The sequence below is a fragment of the Pelophylax lessonae genome (genome assembly GCF_965119305.1).
Source record: "Pelophylax lessonae genome assembly, chromosome: 4".
Classification (NCBI taxonomy): Eukaryota; Metazoa; Chordata; class Amphibia; order Anura; family Ranidae; genus Pelophylax; species Pelophylax lessonae.
Genome location: NC_138771.1, coordinates 40161536 through 40179888, shown reverse-complemented (window position 1 = coordinate 40179888; position 18353 = coordinate 40161536). Strand labels below are relative to the sequence as shown.

The 18353-nt window shown below is 44.9% G+C and overlaps 1 protein-coding gene across 2 annotated transcripts in view; it reads left to right on the top strand.

Moving 5' to 3' along the window:
• The window catches only part of ST8SIA2 (ST8 alpha-N-acetyl-neuraminide alpha-2,8-sialyltransferase 2), a 504425-nt gene extending 500790 nt beyond the window's left edge, over positions 1 to 3635 (top strand). For both annotated transcript variants that reach the window (XM_082254689.1, XM_082254688.1), the window contains one exon: positions 2625 to 3635. In XM_082254689.1, the coding sequence (XP_082110815.1) occupies positions 2625 to 2910 (286 nt within the window). In that variant the 3' untranslated portion in view covers positions 2911 to 3635. The remainder of the gene's footprint in view (positions 1 to 2624) is intronic.
• Positions 3636 to 18353: the final 14718 nt, after the last annotated feature.

Genomic DNA, 18353 nt, shown 5'->3' with positions numbered 1-18353 from the left:
TAAAAAAATTAGATTTTTACATTTTTGGGGGGGGGGGGGGGGATTTCATATAAAAAATGTGAAAAATATTGTTATTTTTTCAAAATTTACGCTTTTTTTTTTGTTTATAGCGCAAAAAGTAAAAATCGCACAGGTGATCAAATACCACCAAAAGAAAGCTATGTTTGTGGGAAAAAAAGGACGTAAATTTTGTTTGGGTATGGCGTTGCTTGACCGCGCAATTGTCAGTTAAAGTCGCACAGTGCCGAATCGCAAAAAGGGGCCTGGACGTAAGACAGCAAAATCCTCCGGTGGTAAAGTGGTTAAGGGTCCTATGCAGTTAACCAGGCAGGTACTTATCTGGATAATGCTCCCGGGCAAACCACCAATCCCTTAGTCATAGTAGGGGAGGGAGAGGAAAACAGAGGGTGTCATGGGGATTATCTATAAGCTCCCTTCAGGGGACAATCCTCTGCGTGCCCGTGCCGATCGCTCAGCTGCCTTTACTGTAGCTGCTGACTTTTAATATTAGGACACTTACCTGTTTACGAATCAAGCAGTGTCTTCAATCAGCTCCATGGTGCTCCCGCTGCCATCTTGGCTAAGCAAAATTACTTGCGGCTTCATAGGTGGTTCCCCACAGTACATGAACAAAGCGCGTTTTGCTTTGTAAATGGCCCGGCAAGCGGGGGGAAAAAGGAGCAGCGGGGGGAAAAAGGAGGGGGCCCGAACTTCAGGCTGAGTTTGCAGTGATGAGCTACACCAGAAGTGGGAGCGGGTACCGAAAGGTGCCAAATGTGGCAGCGGAGGGGGGGAGGAGGCAAACAAGTGTAGCTTCCTTTTTTAGGTGGAGCTCCACTTTAACCACTTGCCGAGCGTCACTAGCCTGTGAGGCTCTGGGGAGCGAGAGCGCGCCGCTGGAAGCGCGCTCCCGCTCGGTCATGGACCCCCCCGCACGTGTGCCCGGAGGACCCGATGTCCGCCGGGCACTCACGATCGTCCGTGACAGCGGGAGAAAGGCAGGCGGCTGATGTAAACAAGCCGCCTGTCATTCTCCCCTGTGTAGGAATAGTGATCATACGGTTCTACTATGTAGGACTGTTGATCACTGTTCCTACAGCTCAAGCCACAGCCAATCACAGTTAGAATCACGCCCCTAGGGACACACACCACCCCTCCCTCTCAAAAAAAAGTTAACCCCTTCACTACCAGTGTCATTTTACAGTAACAGTGCATATGTATAGCACTGATTACTGCAGTAATGTCACTGGTAACCCCAAAAGTGTCAAAAATGTCAGTCAAGGGTCCGATCTGTCCGCCCCAATGTCGCAGTCCCGCAAAAAAAATCGCAGATCGCCGCCATTATGCGTTAAAAAAAACAACAAAAATGACAAAAATCTTTCCCTTAGTTAGTAAACGCAATAACTTTTGCGCAAACCAATCAAAATATGCTTATTGTGATTTTTTTTTTACCAAACATAGGTAGCAGAAAACAAATTGGCCAAAAATTTAAAAAAATTTTGATTTTTACATTTTTTTGGGGGGGAATTTCATATAAAAAAATGTGAAAAATATTGTTATTTTTTCAAAATTTACGCAATTTTTTTGTTTATAGCGCAAAAAGTAAAAATCGCACAGGTGATCAAATACCACCAAAAGAAAGCTCTGTTTATGGGGAAAAAAAGGACGTAAATTTTGTTTGGGTATAGTGTCGCACGATCGCGCAATTGTCAGTTAAAGTTGCACAGTGCCGAATCACAAAAAGTGGCCTGGACGTAAAAGAAAGCTCTGTTTATGGGGAAAAAAAGGACGTAAATTTTGTTTGGGTACAGTGTCGCACGATCGCACAATTGTCAGTTAAAGTCGCACAGTGCCGAATCACAAAAAGTGGCCTGGACGTAAGACAGCAAAATCCTCCGGTGGTAAAGTGGTTAAGGGTCCTATGCAGTTAACCAGGCAGGTACTTATCTGGATAATGCTCCCGGGCAAACCACCAATCCCTTAGTCATAGTAGGGGAGGGAGAGGAAAACAGAGGGTGTCATGGGGATTATCTATAAGCTCCCTTCAGGGGACAATCCTCTGTGTGCCCGTGCCGATCGCTCAGCTGCCTTTACTGTAGCTGCTGACTTTTAATATTAGGACACTTACCTGTTTATGAATCAAGCAGTGTCTTCAATCAGCTCCATGGTGCTGCCGCTGCCATCTTGGCTAAGCAAAATTGCTTGCGGCTTCATAGGTGGTTCCCCACAGTACATGAACAAAGCGCGTTTTGCTTTGTAAATGGCCCCCCTGCCAAATTTTCCCCTGCCGGGGGAAAAAAGGAGGGGGGCTGAACTTCAGGCTGAGTTTGCAGTGATGAGCTACACCAGAAGTGGGAGCGGGTACCGAAAGGTGCCAAATGTGGCAGCGGAGGGGGAGAGGAGGCAAACAAGTGTAGCTTCCTTTTTTAGGTGGAGCACCACTTTAAATAACATTTTTAGTTTGTGGTGCTCAGATACAATTTAGATCTAGTCTAAATACGTACATGTCATCAGCTGTAAATCATCATGCTTAATGTATGTAGGTTACAAATACAATTTACATCAGAAACTCAACTGACTTTAGGGGTCTTTTGTAAGAATTAATTGTTGTTATTTTCTTCTAGATACTGGCTGACCAACAAGGTGCACATAAAACGACCTACAACGGGGATTCTAATGTACACATTGGCTACGCGGTTTTGTAACAGGATCTATCTATACGGCTTCTGGCCCTTCTCCAGAGATCTCCACCAAAACCTTGTAAAGTATCATTACTACGACAGCCTAAAATATGGCTACACATCACAAGCAGGACCACACACGATGCCGCTGGAATTTAAGGCTCTAAAAAACCTTCATCTCCAGGGAGCTTTGAAACTTAATGTTGGAGAATGCGAATCAGCGACATAGCACCTTATGAAAAATGATGCTTTCTTCAATAAGAGCTGGTGGTACGAAGGATTATTTCAAAGACTATTGCCCTGATCAAACTGAATATTGAAAAGTATTATTGGGAGATGCGTGTGGAGCAAAAGATAAAAAAAAAAAAAAAAGCTAAAAAGAAACAATGGATTGATGAAATGGACTGAACAAGAGACCTAGACACACAGAATTATGGATCTGTGTCCCTGGATAGCCTAGCACACGCAACTGTGATGATGTTCGCCTTCTTGCTACAAAGAGTAGTACTAGCAACACAACAACACAAACAAGCTAGAATGAATACGGTGCTATTAGAAAAGTATACCAATATGAATTATATGAGCTGTTATGAGATCTAGTCCAGAAAAGCTTTTATTATATTCTTTATTTCTCAACTGAAAAAGATGAATGGAGACAATCATTTCACAGTAAATAAAAAGCTAACAGTATTAACGTCCATACACATAGGTTTGTTGTTTTAGGCTTATATTAGCATTGAAACAAGTTATTCAAAACACATTTACTATTAGGCGGATTAGGCCACTTTCTATGAACAGAAGAAGCTAAGAAGGGTCTATTATGACAATGTTCCTCCTTACTTTACTCTAACTTCAAAGTTTATTATTTATGAACTTTAGTTACATCTTAAGGCAGTCTTGATGGAAATTGGGGCAGACTTATTGAACCACTTGGTCCTACTTCTGCCATTGCTCTACTGTTTTTCTATGTTTCTAGCAGCAGAAAAGTTGCAGAAGGTCTCGTGTAAAGTTGATGTACTTAGTAGAGCGAGGCAAGGCTTATGTTTAGGTCCTTAGAGGTGCAAGTCATATAGTTTTGCCCTTCAAACTAAGTTATGGTGAGCTCATGTAGTCCAGATATCTTGAAATACTTTACCTACACTTAAGACTTAAGCCTCAAATGTTGCTTTTACTGCTTCTTTGGGCAAGCATTGGTTTGTGCCTATACATTTCAGCAGTTGATGTGTATCAAAGAAGGTAACCAGAAGTGCAACTATGTATTTATATTCGAGATAGGGATTATACAGGCTTTATGTGATGCGTAAGTTATATTACTGTATATAATTGGATAAGATGTTCACCAGTCAGGAAACAGTCCATATTCCATAATGCAGTTGTCACTCTTTTTATAGGATAGGCCTTAGGTGATGGTCCTGTTCTTGTAGAACATGTTGCAATGTCAGTAGAACTTTAGAATATTTTCTGGAGTGAAGCATACTTCAGAATGATTAAAAGTGTGCCTGATTGCTGTGCAGTTTCAAATGTCCTGTGTATGGTATGGGGTCCAGTGTAGCCAAATAAAGTCAGTTCTAGATGATGTCTTATCACTGAGTTTGTAAGGATGTGTACAGCTTCTGTCTTTTTTCCCAAACGGGACTGGCACTGGGTAGTTGTATCTACGATTTGACTGAGTCAGTTATATTATTGTGCAGATAAGTAGAAAAAGGTGTTTTGATATGTGTGGTTCAAGGTTCTTTGTAGTCAATAATATAATTATTCCTAGAAAAATAAATCAGACTAATGCACTGATATAATCTTTACATTTTCGGTCCCCAAGAGGAAATATTTTTGGTAATAGACATTTAAGCACTTGAAAATGAATTTTTCAACTTAACACTTGTGTTCTCTCAGGATCCCATCAGTGTTTGTACACTATTTTGCATTACATAAACTCTGGGGAAAGAAGTATTAATTACCTGAGAAGTATCAACATGGGTGCTGGGGGAAATGAATCTTCATGACTCCATCAATGTCCAACTCCCAATTCCATTACATCGTTTAAAGTGCCCCAACAAAAATTCTGTTGCTTTACTTTGAAGTATCCAAGTGACTTATAAAACCATGAATGGAGCCAAGAACAACGACTATGAAAACAGAATGGTTGCTGATGTTCCTCCAGTAGACATTGATTGGTCTAGATTGGCATTTTGTCAGCCATGGCTTCATGTTAAAATAAATTTAAGACATGTGTAAAATATTATCACTTTAAGAAGGTGTATTGTTTTTTTCTTTTATTTTGTATTAAAATATATAATGGATGTGTGATTGTCCGAATTTATCCAAAGAATAAGCCGGTTAAAACAGCACATAACACTGGCAGCATCTACATTATTTTTGCACAGTTAAAAAAGGCATGGCTGTTATTTACTTTTCAATTAAATATACAATCTATGGCAGTAATGGTGAACCTTGGCACCCCAGATGTTTTGGAACTACATTCCCCATGATGCTCATGCACTCTGCAGTGTAGTAGAGCATCATGGGAAATGTAGTTCCAAAACATCTGGAGTGCCAAGGTTCGCCATCACTGGTCTATGGCATATTTTTGCCGGAGACATGGATATACATAAATGTATCTGTGTGGGAATTGTCACTCAACCAAAACAACCCAAATAATTAAAACGGTAAAGGCAACCTCAGCCTGCAGGTCTCCACTAATCCATGCCCTCTGACACACCTGGCATGCACCCATGGGGCTTAGTCATACCCTATGACTAAGCCTTGGTGGGCGAGATGAAACGCGTGTGGGCTTATGCTACCTTTAACTTTTGGATTATATGGGCTGTTTGGGTTTAGTGCTGATCCCCACACAGATACATGTATTGCTCTCTGGATCGGCACGTGAATATTTCCAGCATCCTGTGATTCCTGAAGATCTAAGGCATAAGTCAACGGCACAAGCTATGTATGAGGTCACATTTATGTATACAGTATGTCTACTAGAACTTACTGAACTGCATTTTCACAAAAACATCTTTAGTGCCACTCAAATGATAAGGAGGCTAGCAATGTAAAGTGCACTTCCACATTTGCAGTTAATTTTCAGAAATCCCCACTCTGTTTGTTACTGTATGTGTTCCCATTTACACAGTATGTCTAAAAAATAATTTTAGAGAACACGGTGCCACATCCGGTATAGGGTAAGTGCCTGAATGGTATGTGAATTTTTGAGGTAACAACTTAACACAAAGTTTACAAAAAAACATCATTGTATTTGATTCAACTATAAAAAAAAAAAATCAATACATAATATTGAAATTTAAAAATCCATAAAGCATGCCAGTATGAACCCATATAGATGTGCATTGTCCACCCCCTTCATAGTTGACAGGAAAATTTCACAATTCCAAAAATTCCCACTAATATATGTGGTGTGGAATAGGCAAATGCACTCAACGTTTTCCATGAAGTCTTTGTACTTCTTCAGGAGTGTAAGGACCGATATCAGGACCCCTTACAAAGCTATTTAGGGGTGAACAAGCTCACTAGGCTATATGGGATTATACAGGCATGCATTAAGAATTTTTAACTGCAATAATGTAGATTGATTTTGTTTTAATTTATTAAATTATATTTTTATGTAAAATTTGTGTTAAGTTGATGACTCAAAAGCCTGCATGCCATTCAAAGTTCTGACTAAATAAGAATTTAAAAAAACGTTATTACTTTTATGGTTGTTTAGTTTGAGTAGGTTTCTTACATAGGATTCTGTAGGTGGTTTATTTTTTTAGAATAGCTTCCAATGAGCAATTAGGAACACAATAAGGGACATTTTTAAAACATATATTAACACAAGAAGTATCATCTGAACATTGTGATTTTTAGCCCTTTGTTAGAACTGACAGTGTGCACATCTAGCCTACATCTGATAATCAGTGTTGAGCGAACACCTGGATGTCTGAGTTCGGCGGGTCTGGCCGAACTTGAAAAAAAAGTCCGGGTTCGTGACCCAGACTTAACCCTAACATTATCCCGAACCCCATTGAAGTCAATGGAGACCCAAACTTTTGAGCACTAAAATGGCTCTAAAACAAACATGGAAAGGGCTAGAGGGCTGCAAATGGCAGCAAAATCATCTTAAGAGCATGGTAAGTGCTCTGCAAACAAATGTGGATAGGGAAATAACATAAAAAACTGAAAAATATAAAATAATCATCTTGAATGATGTAGGAGGAGGACGAGGCACATATGAAGTAAGAGGTTGAGGGGCGGAGGATATGGCGGTGTAAATGGAAGCGGCGGTGGCAGTGGAGGAGGAGGACGAGGCCCACATGGAGTAGGGGGTTGAGGTGGCGGTGGAAGCGGCGGTGGAGGAGGACGAGGTAGCCAACACTGGTTTTTGTTTTTAATTTTATTTCTTTTTAAATTAGGGTACACCCCAAAAGAGTGAGAAAGATCAAAAATACAATGGCTGGGTAAGGCCGTTATACATGTATATTCTGCACAAGGTACGGACAAGTCCTGTGGGATCCATGCCTGGTTCATTTTAATAAACGTCAGCTTGTCCACATTTGCTCTGGACAGGCGGCTGCGCTTGTCTGTGATAATGCCCCGAGCCAGATAATACACTGGCTGCAGGGCAGGCCAGCACTTCCAAGGCGTAAAGGGAAAGCTTTTTTTTTTTTTCATTGTGGCGGTACACTTTATTTTGCACAGCGTGATTAATAGGGTGTAGGTCCTTGGGCCTGTCCCTGAAAGTCTTGGGAGGGGGTGGATATGGCCTTCTGGCTTGGTTTGCCCTCTCTCATGGGGTCTCTCTTCGGGAGAGCCCCACCTAGTACTTGGGGTGGTCTGAGTGTGTTCACACACCATGGGCTTAAAAAGAAAAAAAAAAAAACAGCTGGTGGTCCTGGTTGTTGTGGCGTGCCGACAAAGCTTTTCCACATTTCATACATGCTAACCCTGCCTTATGAGGTGCTGGCGGTGCCCTGGCTGCATTGGCAACCTCCTCCTCCGCCTCTGCCTTGTGCTTCCACTGTGCCCCCGCTGTCAGATGGGAATGCCACCAGCATTGCTTCTCAACCTTTTGGCTAAGATCAAGTGTAGTATCTGTTGTTATCAGTTATCTGGGTGCCACCCTGCTGTGAACATGGTTCCTCCTCCTCCATCTCCTCCTCCTCCTCATCCTCCACCTCGTCATCCTCCAGAACTGTGCCCTTGCTGGACAATTGTGTACCTGGCATTTGTGGGTGCAGGAACCCACCCTCTGAGCCACTTGTGAATGACTGCCCTGAAAGCCTTGGAAATGATCACTGCTCCGGATGCGGAGGCGGTAGAGGATGAGGATGAGAAAGCGGAGTAGGAGGAGTTAGCAACAGGAGGCAAACTGAAGCGCCCTACAATCCTCGGTGGTGGAAGGAGATGCGCCAAACAAATTTAAAGGGTGTATCTCACAGTAACATAATCAACAAACGCTGCAAAATTATTAATTTTCCCCTAAATGGGTGTTTATTGAATAGCAGAATAGAACATCAGTATCCAAAGGATGTATCTCACACGTACAGATACAGACGAAGCCGCAATTTAATATCTTTCTGTCCCCTAAATGGCTGTTTATTGAATAGCAGAATAGAACAACAGTATCCAAAGGGTGTATCTTACAGTAACATATGCAGACTAGGTCGCAATTTAATATGTTTCCCTATATGGGTGTTTATTGAATAGCGGAATAAAACAACAGTATACAAAGGGTGTATCTCACACATACAGATACAGACTAAGCTGCAATTTAATATCTTTCTTTCCCCTACATGGGTGTTTATTGAATAGCAGAATAGAACAACAGTATCTAAAAGGGTGTATCTAACACGTACAGATACAGACTAGGCCGCAATTTAATATCTTTCTTTCCCCTACATGGGTGTTTATTGAATAGCAAAATAGAAATGACCACGGTCAGCTGAGTATGGGTTAAAGGAGTGCAGAAGAAAGTGCTCTCCTATGATCCCCCCAGGATCCCCAGGAGAAGCAGGGCCAAAGAACTTTAATGCTATCATTTTATAGGCCATATTTAGAGTTTCCCTCAAAAAATGTCCATATATAATGGGGCCATAACTCCTCATGCAAGGTTCCAAACAGGGAAATCTCCAGGGTGCAGGGGATGGGCATTGCAATTAGGGATGGCAGTAGGTCTGTCACTAGGACCAAAAATTGCTGACCATATCAGATGGACAAAATCCACTTGGGGTTCGATGGCAGTGCAGGCAGTTTGTATGGGATAACTGACTAATTTTGTATAGACAGATTGGTGCTAGATATGTTTGGTGGATAATGTAGAGGTAAATAAACTTGTTTTTGACAGCTGGAGATACAGACAAATAGGATTTGCAAATAGCATCCCAATCTTCAGATATCAGGAATGGAATTAGTATTTGCCACCTATGCCTGATTGCCAAAGCAGACATTCCTAATTTGGTATAAAGTAGATGAGAGGTAAATATCAGCATCTTTGGCCCCTGAGATTTAAAAATCCCAATTAAAGGGTGTTGAGATTTTTGAATGTCTGGAATCTAAAACTGGATATTTAAGGCATGTCTCAGCTGTAAAAAGCAATGATAAAAAAATTAGAAGAGCGAATGTCCCTTGAAGTTGGGCATATCTACATAATTGAATGTCAACATTTATTTTTATCATCCCCCTAGCCCATCAAGATGCAGTGTCTTTTATGGAGTTTAACTGGGTAAGCATTGGATTATCCCAAAGTTATAAATGATCAGGTAGGGAGTCATTTTCTTGACTTTTTCTTAAATTGACCTGGCTAGTCCAAATATTTGGAGATGGGGGTTCCAAACAGTTTGATTAGGGGATCTTTAAATAAATCAGCAGATCCTAAGATGTAGAATATATGAAGGACATGGGGACCAAGTGCTTCAGTTGTCCAGCCAGTGTCATGGTCTTACCTTCTTGCTGTTCTCCTTCGTTTGACATGTGCTGGCGGCCATCTTGGTTTCTGGGTTTCTTGTAGCCTCCCACTCTGCGGCTCCTCCTTCCCACTGGGAGGAGCTGGATGCCTAGCTCATATATATAGGAGGTCTGTGGCTTCAGTTCCTTGCTTGGTCCTCCTGTGTTCACATGCTTCTAAGACTGCTGCTGCTTCTGGTTCCTGATCCTGGCTTCGTCTGATTACCCTGCTGGTTCCTGATCCTGGCTTCGTCTGACTACCCTCCTGGCTCCTGATCTCTGGCTTCGCATAGACTCTGCTTCGGTTTTGCCATCCGTTTGGACATTTGCTTTACAGCTTGATTTTCAATAAAGCCTTCTTATTTTCACTTATCTGTTGTTGTACGTCTGGTTCATGGTTCCGTGACATTAGGACCAAGCCATGAATTCTGACGGTACAGGGCCATCCTCGCTACCCACGCTGGTTGCCAGACTTGATCAGCAGGATCACCTGTTGGGTCAGTTCGCCGTGGCGTTGCAAATCCTGCTTGAACGCACGGCTCATTTCGCTCCCGTTGCCGATGGGTCGGTTGTCGCTCCTGGGCCCGCTCCTACTGCCGCTCCGGTTGTTGCGCCAGAGTCTACCCCGACACCTGTTGTTGCGCCTGCGGTGTTTCGGGGTATGACCGGTTCTGCCCCCCTTCCACAGCGCTTTGGGGGAGAGCCAACTCAGTGCCGAGGTTTCCTCAACCAGGTGGGCATTTATTTCGAGTTGCTGCCACATGCCTTTCCTACTGAGAGATCAAAGGTGGGCTTCTTAATTTCGCTGCTCTCGGACAAGGCCTTGGCCTGGGCCAGCCCTTTATGGGAGAACAACAATCCGGTGGTTGCCGAGTTTTCCGGTTTTGTTGCTTCTCTTCGGAGGGTATTCGATGTGCCGGCTCGTGCTGCCTCTGCTGCGAAGCTCCTTATGTCCATCAGACAGGGTTCACGATCCGTAGCATAATACGCCATTGAGTTTCGTACCCTGGCAGCAGAGGTGGGCTGGAATAATGAGGCTCTGGTCGCTGCTTTCTCTCATGGTCTCTCGGATGCCTTGAAGGATGAGGTTGCAGCTAAGGACCTACCAGTGGAGCTCGAGTCTCTTATTTCTTTCTTGATTTTGATTGACACCAGACTCAGGGAGAGACCTTCCTTTAAGGAGAGTCTGCGGAGGCCTCCTAACAGATTGGCGCATACCTTTGCTGTCCCACCCGTGCCTCCCTCTCCTCCCACGCCTCCTGGGGATGACTTGGCTGGGGATGAACCCATGCATCTGGGCTTTGCTCGCCTGTCCGAGGGGGAGAGGGTACTCCGGAGACGCGAGGGCCGATGCATGTACTGTGGTCTCGGTGGGCATTTTCGGTTGGCATGTCCGAACCGTCCGGGAAACGCTCGCACCTGAGATCCTGTCGGGGGCAGATCTTGGGTGGAGTCTCCTCGTCCCCGGTTTCCCGTGTTGACAAACCACTGATCACTGTTGTCCTCTCCTGGGTCAGGGGCTCAGTGACGACCCAGGCGTTGGTGGACTCTGGTGCTGGTGGTTTGTTCATTGATAGTGTGTTCGCTGCCGCCAATTCCATTCCTCTGCAGGCCCGAGGTTCCCCACTGGCTCTTGAGGCGATAGACGGCAGACCCCTTCTGCCGCCACACGTGACTCATGAGACCCTTCCAGTGGGGATAGCCATTGGTGCCGTTCACAGAGAGTCGGTCTGCTTCCAGGTTATTTCGTCTCCACACTACTTGGTGGTCTTGGGGTACCCCAGGCTCCAGAGGCATAATCCGACTTTCGATTGGAGATCGGCCGAGATCCTCTCGTGGTCACTGCAGTGTGGGGCTAGTTGCATCCATGGGCCTGTCAAGTTGCTGTGTACTTCCTCGGACTCTCTGTTGCCTCCTGAATACGAGGAGTACCGGGATGTATTCGATAAGGTGCGCGCGGTTGCCCTCCCTCCGCACCGCCATACGATTGTGCCATCGAGTTACAACCTGGTGCCGTTCCTCCTCGTGGCAAGGTCTATCCACTGTCGGTAGCGGAGAATGAGGCCATGGAGGAGTACGTGAAGGAGGCGCTTTCACGCGGACACATTCGCAAATCCTCGTCCCCGGCAGGGGCTGGATTTTTCTTTGTGAAAAAGAAGGGCGGTGAGTTGAGGCCTTGCATCGATTACAGGGGTCTCAATCGCATCACGATCAAGAACGCTTACCCGATACCCTTGATTTCCGAGCTGTTCGATCGCCTTAAAGGGGCCACGGTCTTTACCAAACTCGACCTGAGGGCGGCATATAACCTCGTTAGGATCAAGGCGGGCGATGAGTGGAAGACCGCGTTTAACACCAGGACCGGTCATTATGAATCCTTGGTTATGCCCTTTGGGTTGTGCAATGCGCCCGCAGTCTTTCAGGAATTCATCAACGATGTTTTCCGTGACCTGTTGCAGCAGTGTGTGGTGGTCTATTTGGATGACATCTTGGTATATTCTGAATCCATGGAGACCCACATTCTGGATGTCAGACGAGTGTTGCAACGGTTACGAGAGAACAAGCTGTTCGGTAAGCTTGAGAAATGCGAATTTCACCGATCCCAGGTAACCTTCTTAGGTTACATCATTTCCGCTGAGGGGTTCTCCATGGATCCTGAGAAGGTTTCGGCTGTCTTACAGTGGCCCCAGCCCAGTGGTCTTCGCTCCCTGCAGCGCTTTTTGGGCTTCGCCAATTATTATCGGAAGTTCATCAGGGACTTTTCCATGCTAGCCAAGCCTCTCACGGATCTGACCAGGAAGGGCAGTAATTCCCAGGTCTGGCCGCTCGAGGCCATCCGAGCTTTTGAGGCTCTAAAGTCCGCCTTTGTGTCAGCTCCGATTCTGTCGCATCCCAACCCTGGGTTGCCCTTTGTCCTCGAGGTGGACGCGTCTGAGACGGGAGTAGGCGCCCTTCTGTCTTAGCGTAGAACACCAGAGGGTCCTCTGCTTCCTTGTGGGTTTTACTCCCGGAAACTGTCTCCCGCAGAGTGCAACTATCAGATTGGTGACAGGGAGTTATTGGCCATCGTGCAGGCCCTTAAAGAATGGAGGCACTTGCTCGAGGATTCGGTGGTTCCGGTCCTCATCCTGACGGACCACAAGAATCTGACCTACCTTTCTGAGGCCAAGAGATTGACACCACGTCAGGCCAGATGGGCTCTGTTCTTGTCACGTTTTAATTACGTGGTCTCCTACCTACCCGGTTCCAAGAACATCAGGGCGGATGCCTTATCACGGCAGTACTCCGACCTGTCCAGGGAGGAGTCGATTCCGACTTCGGTCATACCTCCGAATCAGATCCTGGCCGCCATTCGCACCAGCCTGACCTCTCCCCTGGGTGAGCAGATTTTGGCGGCTCAATCTGGTGCTCCCTCTGGGAGACCCAACGGCAGATGTTTTGTGCCTGAGGAGTTGCGCACTCGGTTGTTGCAAACCTACCATAACTCCAAGACCGCGGGGCATCCTGGAAAGAATCAGCTGTCCTGGGCTGTTTCACGTCTGTTCTGGTGGCCTTCCCTACGTTCCGACATCGCCGCATATGTAGCGGCATGCTCCGTTTGTGCCCAGAGTAAGTCCCCTCGGCACCTTCCGTTGGGCCTTCTGCAACCCATAGCCACCGGGGAGCGCCCATGGTCACACCTGGGGATGGATTTCATTGTGGACCTCCCTGCATCCCGAGGCCATACGGTCATTCTCATGATTGTGGATCGGTTTTCCAAAATGTGCCACTGTGTTCCTCTCAAGAAGTTACCCTCTGCACAGGAGTTGGCCACGATTTTTGCCAGGGAGGTTTTCCGGTTGCACGGTTTGCCCAAGGAGATTGTGTCGGATCGGGGGAGTCAGTTTGTGTCCAGGTTCTGGCGCGCCTTTTGCTCCTAGTTGGGGATTCATCTCTCCTTCTCCTCGGCCTACCACCCTCAGTCCAATGGGGCCGTAGAACGATCCAATCAGGCCTTGGAGCAATTCCTTCGTTGCTATGTCTCCGATCACCAAGACAATTGGGTTGACCTCCTGCCTTGGGCTGAGTTTGCCAGGAACACGGCGGTGAACTCTTCCTCTGGGACGTCTCCCTTCATGGCCAATTATGGGTTCCAACCTGCCGTGTTACCGGAGGTATTCTCTCCCCAGGATATTCCGGCTGTGGAGGATCACCTTTCCGTCCTACGTGCTTCTTGGGTACAGATCCAGAAGTCCCTTGAGGTCTCTGCGCAGCGCCAGAAACTCCAGGCTGATCGCAGACGAGCGCCTGCTCCTTCCTACCAGGCCGGAGACCGTGTATGGTTGTCCACCCGCAACCTCAACCTTCGAGTGCCCACTCCCAAGCTGGCGCCTCGCTTTGTTGGTCCCTTCCGAGTGCTTCGCAGGGTAAACCCGGTAGCCTATGCCCTTGCGCTTCCTCCTGGCATGCGGATCTCCAACGTGTTTCATGTCTCCCTGTTGAAGCCACTGGTGTGTAATCGTTTCACTTCCTCGGTTCCTCGGCCTCGTCCGGTCCAAGTGGGCAATTGTGAGGAGTATGAGGTGAGCAATATCCTGGACTCACGCCTGGTCCGCGGTCGGGTGCAGTTTTTGGTTCATTGGCGTGGTTATGGTCCAGAGGAGCGTTCCTGGGTTCCCTCCGCAGATGTCCATGCTCCTGCCTTGCTCCGTGCCTTCCACGCACGCTTCCCTCAGAAACCGTTCTTTACTCCGCGGAGGAGGGGCCCTTGAGGGGGAGGTACTGTCATGGTCTTACCTTCTTGCTGTTCTCCTTCGTTTGACATGTGCTGGCGGCCATCTTGGTTTCTGGGTTTCTTGTAGCCTCCCACTCTGCGGTTCCTCCTTCCCACTGGGAGGATCTGGATGCCTAGCTCATATATATAGGAGGTCTGTGGCTTCAGTTCCTTGCTTGGTCCTCCTGTGTTCACATGCTTCTAAGACTGCTGCTGCTTCTGGTTCCTGATCCTGGCTTCGTCTGATTACCCTGCTGGTTCCTGATCCTGGCTTCGTCTGACTACCCTCCTGGCTCCTGACCTCTGGCTTCGCATAGACTCTGCTTCGGTTTTGCCATCCGTTTGGACTTTTGCTTTACAGCTTGATTTTCAATAAAGCCTTCTTATTTTCACTTATCTGTTGTTGTACGTCTGGTTCATGGTTCCGTGACAGCCAGGTAGAATAAAAAAAAAAAAAAAAACAGGCAAAACCATTTCTGCCTACCATTTGCATGCAGGATCTACATACTAACATCTGGGAAGAAGTGTGACTCAAATTGCCAATTTTCATTAGCTAAACGGAGCAACGGAGTAATATTAGCATCCAGGATCTATTTAGGATCCTTAGTAATGTATATCCCCAAATATTTAAAACCACAGAAAGGGGGCTAATTCATAGTCTGTTCTAGTCCCTAGCTTGGCACCAGCATAGCCATCCAGATGTCACAGATGGATAGCTAAGGTTTCAATTACATATTCTCTAGCTTGATACCAGATGGACAGCTAAGGTGTCAATTACAATTAAAAACAGAAGAGGGATATTGGACAACCTTAAAGGGTACTTCAGTGCAGCGGGAAAAGGCCGAAAGCAGACTATTACCCAATATACTGGCACCTATCACCCACCTGCGGAATCTAGGTGCAAAGCCAAATTTAGCAACGGAAGCATGCAGAAATAGCCATTCAATATAATCAGTTGCCTTGGTCATGTCGAGGGAAGCCATAGTGCAAAATTCTAGAATTTGACCAATAGTTGTACTAATATTTGCATTCTGCAGATTTTCATTGAGGTTAATTTCCTGCACATGAAGCCTATTTGATCTTTGTTTTTATTAGTCTAGACAATAGAATTCAACTTAAGTGCTAGGATCATGGTAAATATTTTAAAATTCAAATTGAGAAGTAAAATAGGTTTATAGTAAAAACATTTTTGAATCATACATAGTCAGACTAAGAGCCACTTTTAAAGACTCAAACTTCATAGACTTCCAGAGGGATACCATCTAGACAGGGAGCTTTACCCAGGCTTAAGGCCATAATAGCAATCCTAGTTTTGTCTTCTGTAATCTATGTGTCTAGCCATTTGGGCTTCCTGCAGATGAATGGAAAGTGTTTCTACAAGGTAGGTGTCAATTTCCACATCAGCCTGGGTCAAGGAGTTCAGTTTCTAAAAGTTTCAAAAGCGTTTAAGGACCTCTGAAGCCATAGATACTACAATGCCAACTCAATTGCGGACCTTTGGGATCAATATGCTGGTATTCTGTTGTCTGGCTAAGTGGGCTTGCAGCTTACTCAATTGATTGCTGTATTCAAAGTACTGTTGTTTATTAATGAATAGGTTTCAATTGATATTCTTGTATTTTTTTCAGCTTATAGATTGGGCAAACTTCTCAACCCTCAAATTGGGGGGGGGTCAGCAATAAAATTAGACTCCGCAGCAGAGCAAACCCTAGCAAGCTTCTCATCCAACAATTAGAAAATGTTTTTTTACATTAGAGTTGATAGTTTTTAATGTTCCTTGAAGGAAAGCTTTCAGGTTGTTCCAAACCATCCTGTTCATATCATCATCCCCATGATTCTCCAAGAACATATTGAATTGATCTGGTACTCTATCATGGGGGCCTATTAGGTCAAGCCAGTAGGGATGTTTTTTCATTTAGGTGTGAAGCCCAGGTCCTGAATGTCCTAGTGTCCCAATACTGGTGAATGATCCAACACTCCTCTAGTGAGATAAGTGATAGATTATAAACAGGTAAAAACTCTGTCATTACTCAATAAATCAACTCTCACTCCTTATCATACTGTCGGCTCATCTGTATTCAGCAGAATCTTATATCAATCAATCTGTCTGCCTGCTATCTCCTCATGTTTTATCATTAAATCTGGCCATCTTTGATCATCCTCATCTTTTTCCAATCTGTTCAAATATGGTCACATATCCTTGACACTCAGACTCCTTAATAGGGATGATCAAACTTTTGAAAAGTTCGGTTCAACCAGAACACCCAAACTTCCAGAAAGTTCGGCCCGGATTTCAGAACCCCATTGAAATCAATGGGACCCGAACTTCTGGAATCAAAAAACACAATTTTGAAGCCCTAAAACCCAATAAATGCCCATAAAAAGTGCCTAGGGTTCTGGGTCATGCCCCAGGGACTATTAATCACACACTTTTGAAAAGTTTGATCATCCCTAGTTCCTATAACTGACACCAATGACCCTGCATTAAAGGCACTGTGTATTGCTCTGGCACTACATAAACAAAGACTTTTGAAGGACTCTGTTCTTGCTTAGTTGGATGTTTTGGATTATTTATGCAATTTATGCACTTTATTTATTTGCACTTTATGAAAGGAGGGTAACACCATCCCTGCGCTACTGAATTTCTAAGAAAAATAATCTGTTTTTTTGTGATGAATTTTAATTTATGTATAGTTGTCACTGAGGCTTTATCAACTATGCGATGTGAAAATCACCTGCAAGACGCACACTGCTATGCGACCCAAAGTTGTCGCTAAATAAAGCAGATGTGTGTGACGCAGAGTAGCAAAGCCTATTGTAGTGGACTTAACGCTTACAACAAGAAAAGCCGTTAACTTGTCACTGAGGCTTTGGCAACTCTGCGTGGTGAAATTCACCTGCAAAACGCACACTGCGATGCGACCCAAAGTTGTCACTAAATACAGCAGATGTGTGTATCGCTGAAATTTATTTTGCACAATAGCTGACTAGCAAGCACGTATACCTGCTGTAGATATATCAGCAGTGCAACGTGCTCACTAGACAGAACCCTGACACTTAAAAGTATCCCTACGAAAACTAGATTATTGAATCTAACTATAGTGGTATATAGTACCCTAACTACACTGCATATCCCTTTCCTTCCATACAGCAGAAGATAATTTCTAACTAACACTGTCCCTTTAAATTTATTTCTTTTTTTTTCTAACTCAAACAGCACAATCGCTGTATTTCTAACTACACTGACAATCTTTCTGTAAGCTGACTGCTCTTCTGCTGATCTGGAGCTTTACAAGCAATCGGCTATGCAGCAAACGTTGTTTAACACAGCAGGAGAAACACAAATGCTTCCACTCTCTTCCAAAGCCTCTGTATTACAGTGCTAGAGGTTAGGCGGGGCTATGTTATATACTGGGGGGGCGTATTCACTCCTGATTGGCCTCTGGTCCCCGTAGTCACTCCAATCACGTTACTAGCAGACTCCTGTCCCCTCATTGGCTTTTACCGACCTTTTGGGCCAATCACGGGCTTTTAAAGCCCACTTCCTGTCCCATTGCATCTTGGGCGGTTCGGGTGACCGAATTTCGAACTTTTACCGCAAAAAGTTCAGAATTCGGCCGAATTTCGAACACCCAATGTTCGGGTCGAACCGATGGTTGACCCGAACTGTTCGATCATCCCTACTTGGGACTGCAAATTCAACCCAAAGTTAAACTGTGATACTCCTCATGTGAAACACTATAATTAATGTAGTGCAAATTAAACATATTATAAAGCAAACTTATTGGCAAATCAGTGCATTAGTGCAAATCAACCAGTTATTGTGCAAAAAAACTGAAGAAATCAAATGCACAAAAATGAAGGACACAGTCTCTGAATGCAACAAAGCCCTTATATATTCACTGACATGAGTGCTCAGTGCTAAATATAATTCTTACAAGTGCTAAAGTGCTTAACCACTTGCCGACCGCCCCACATAT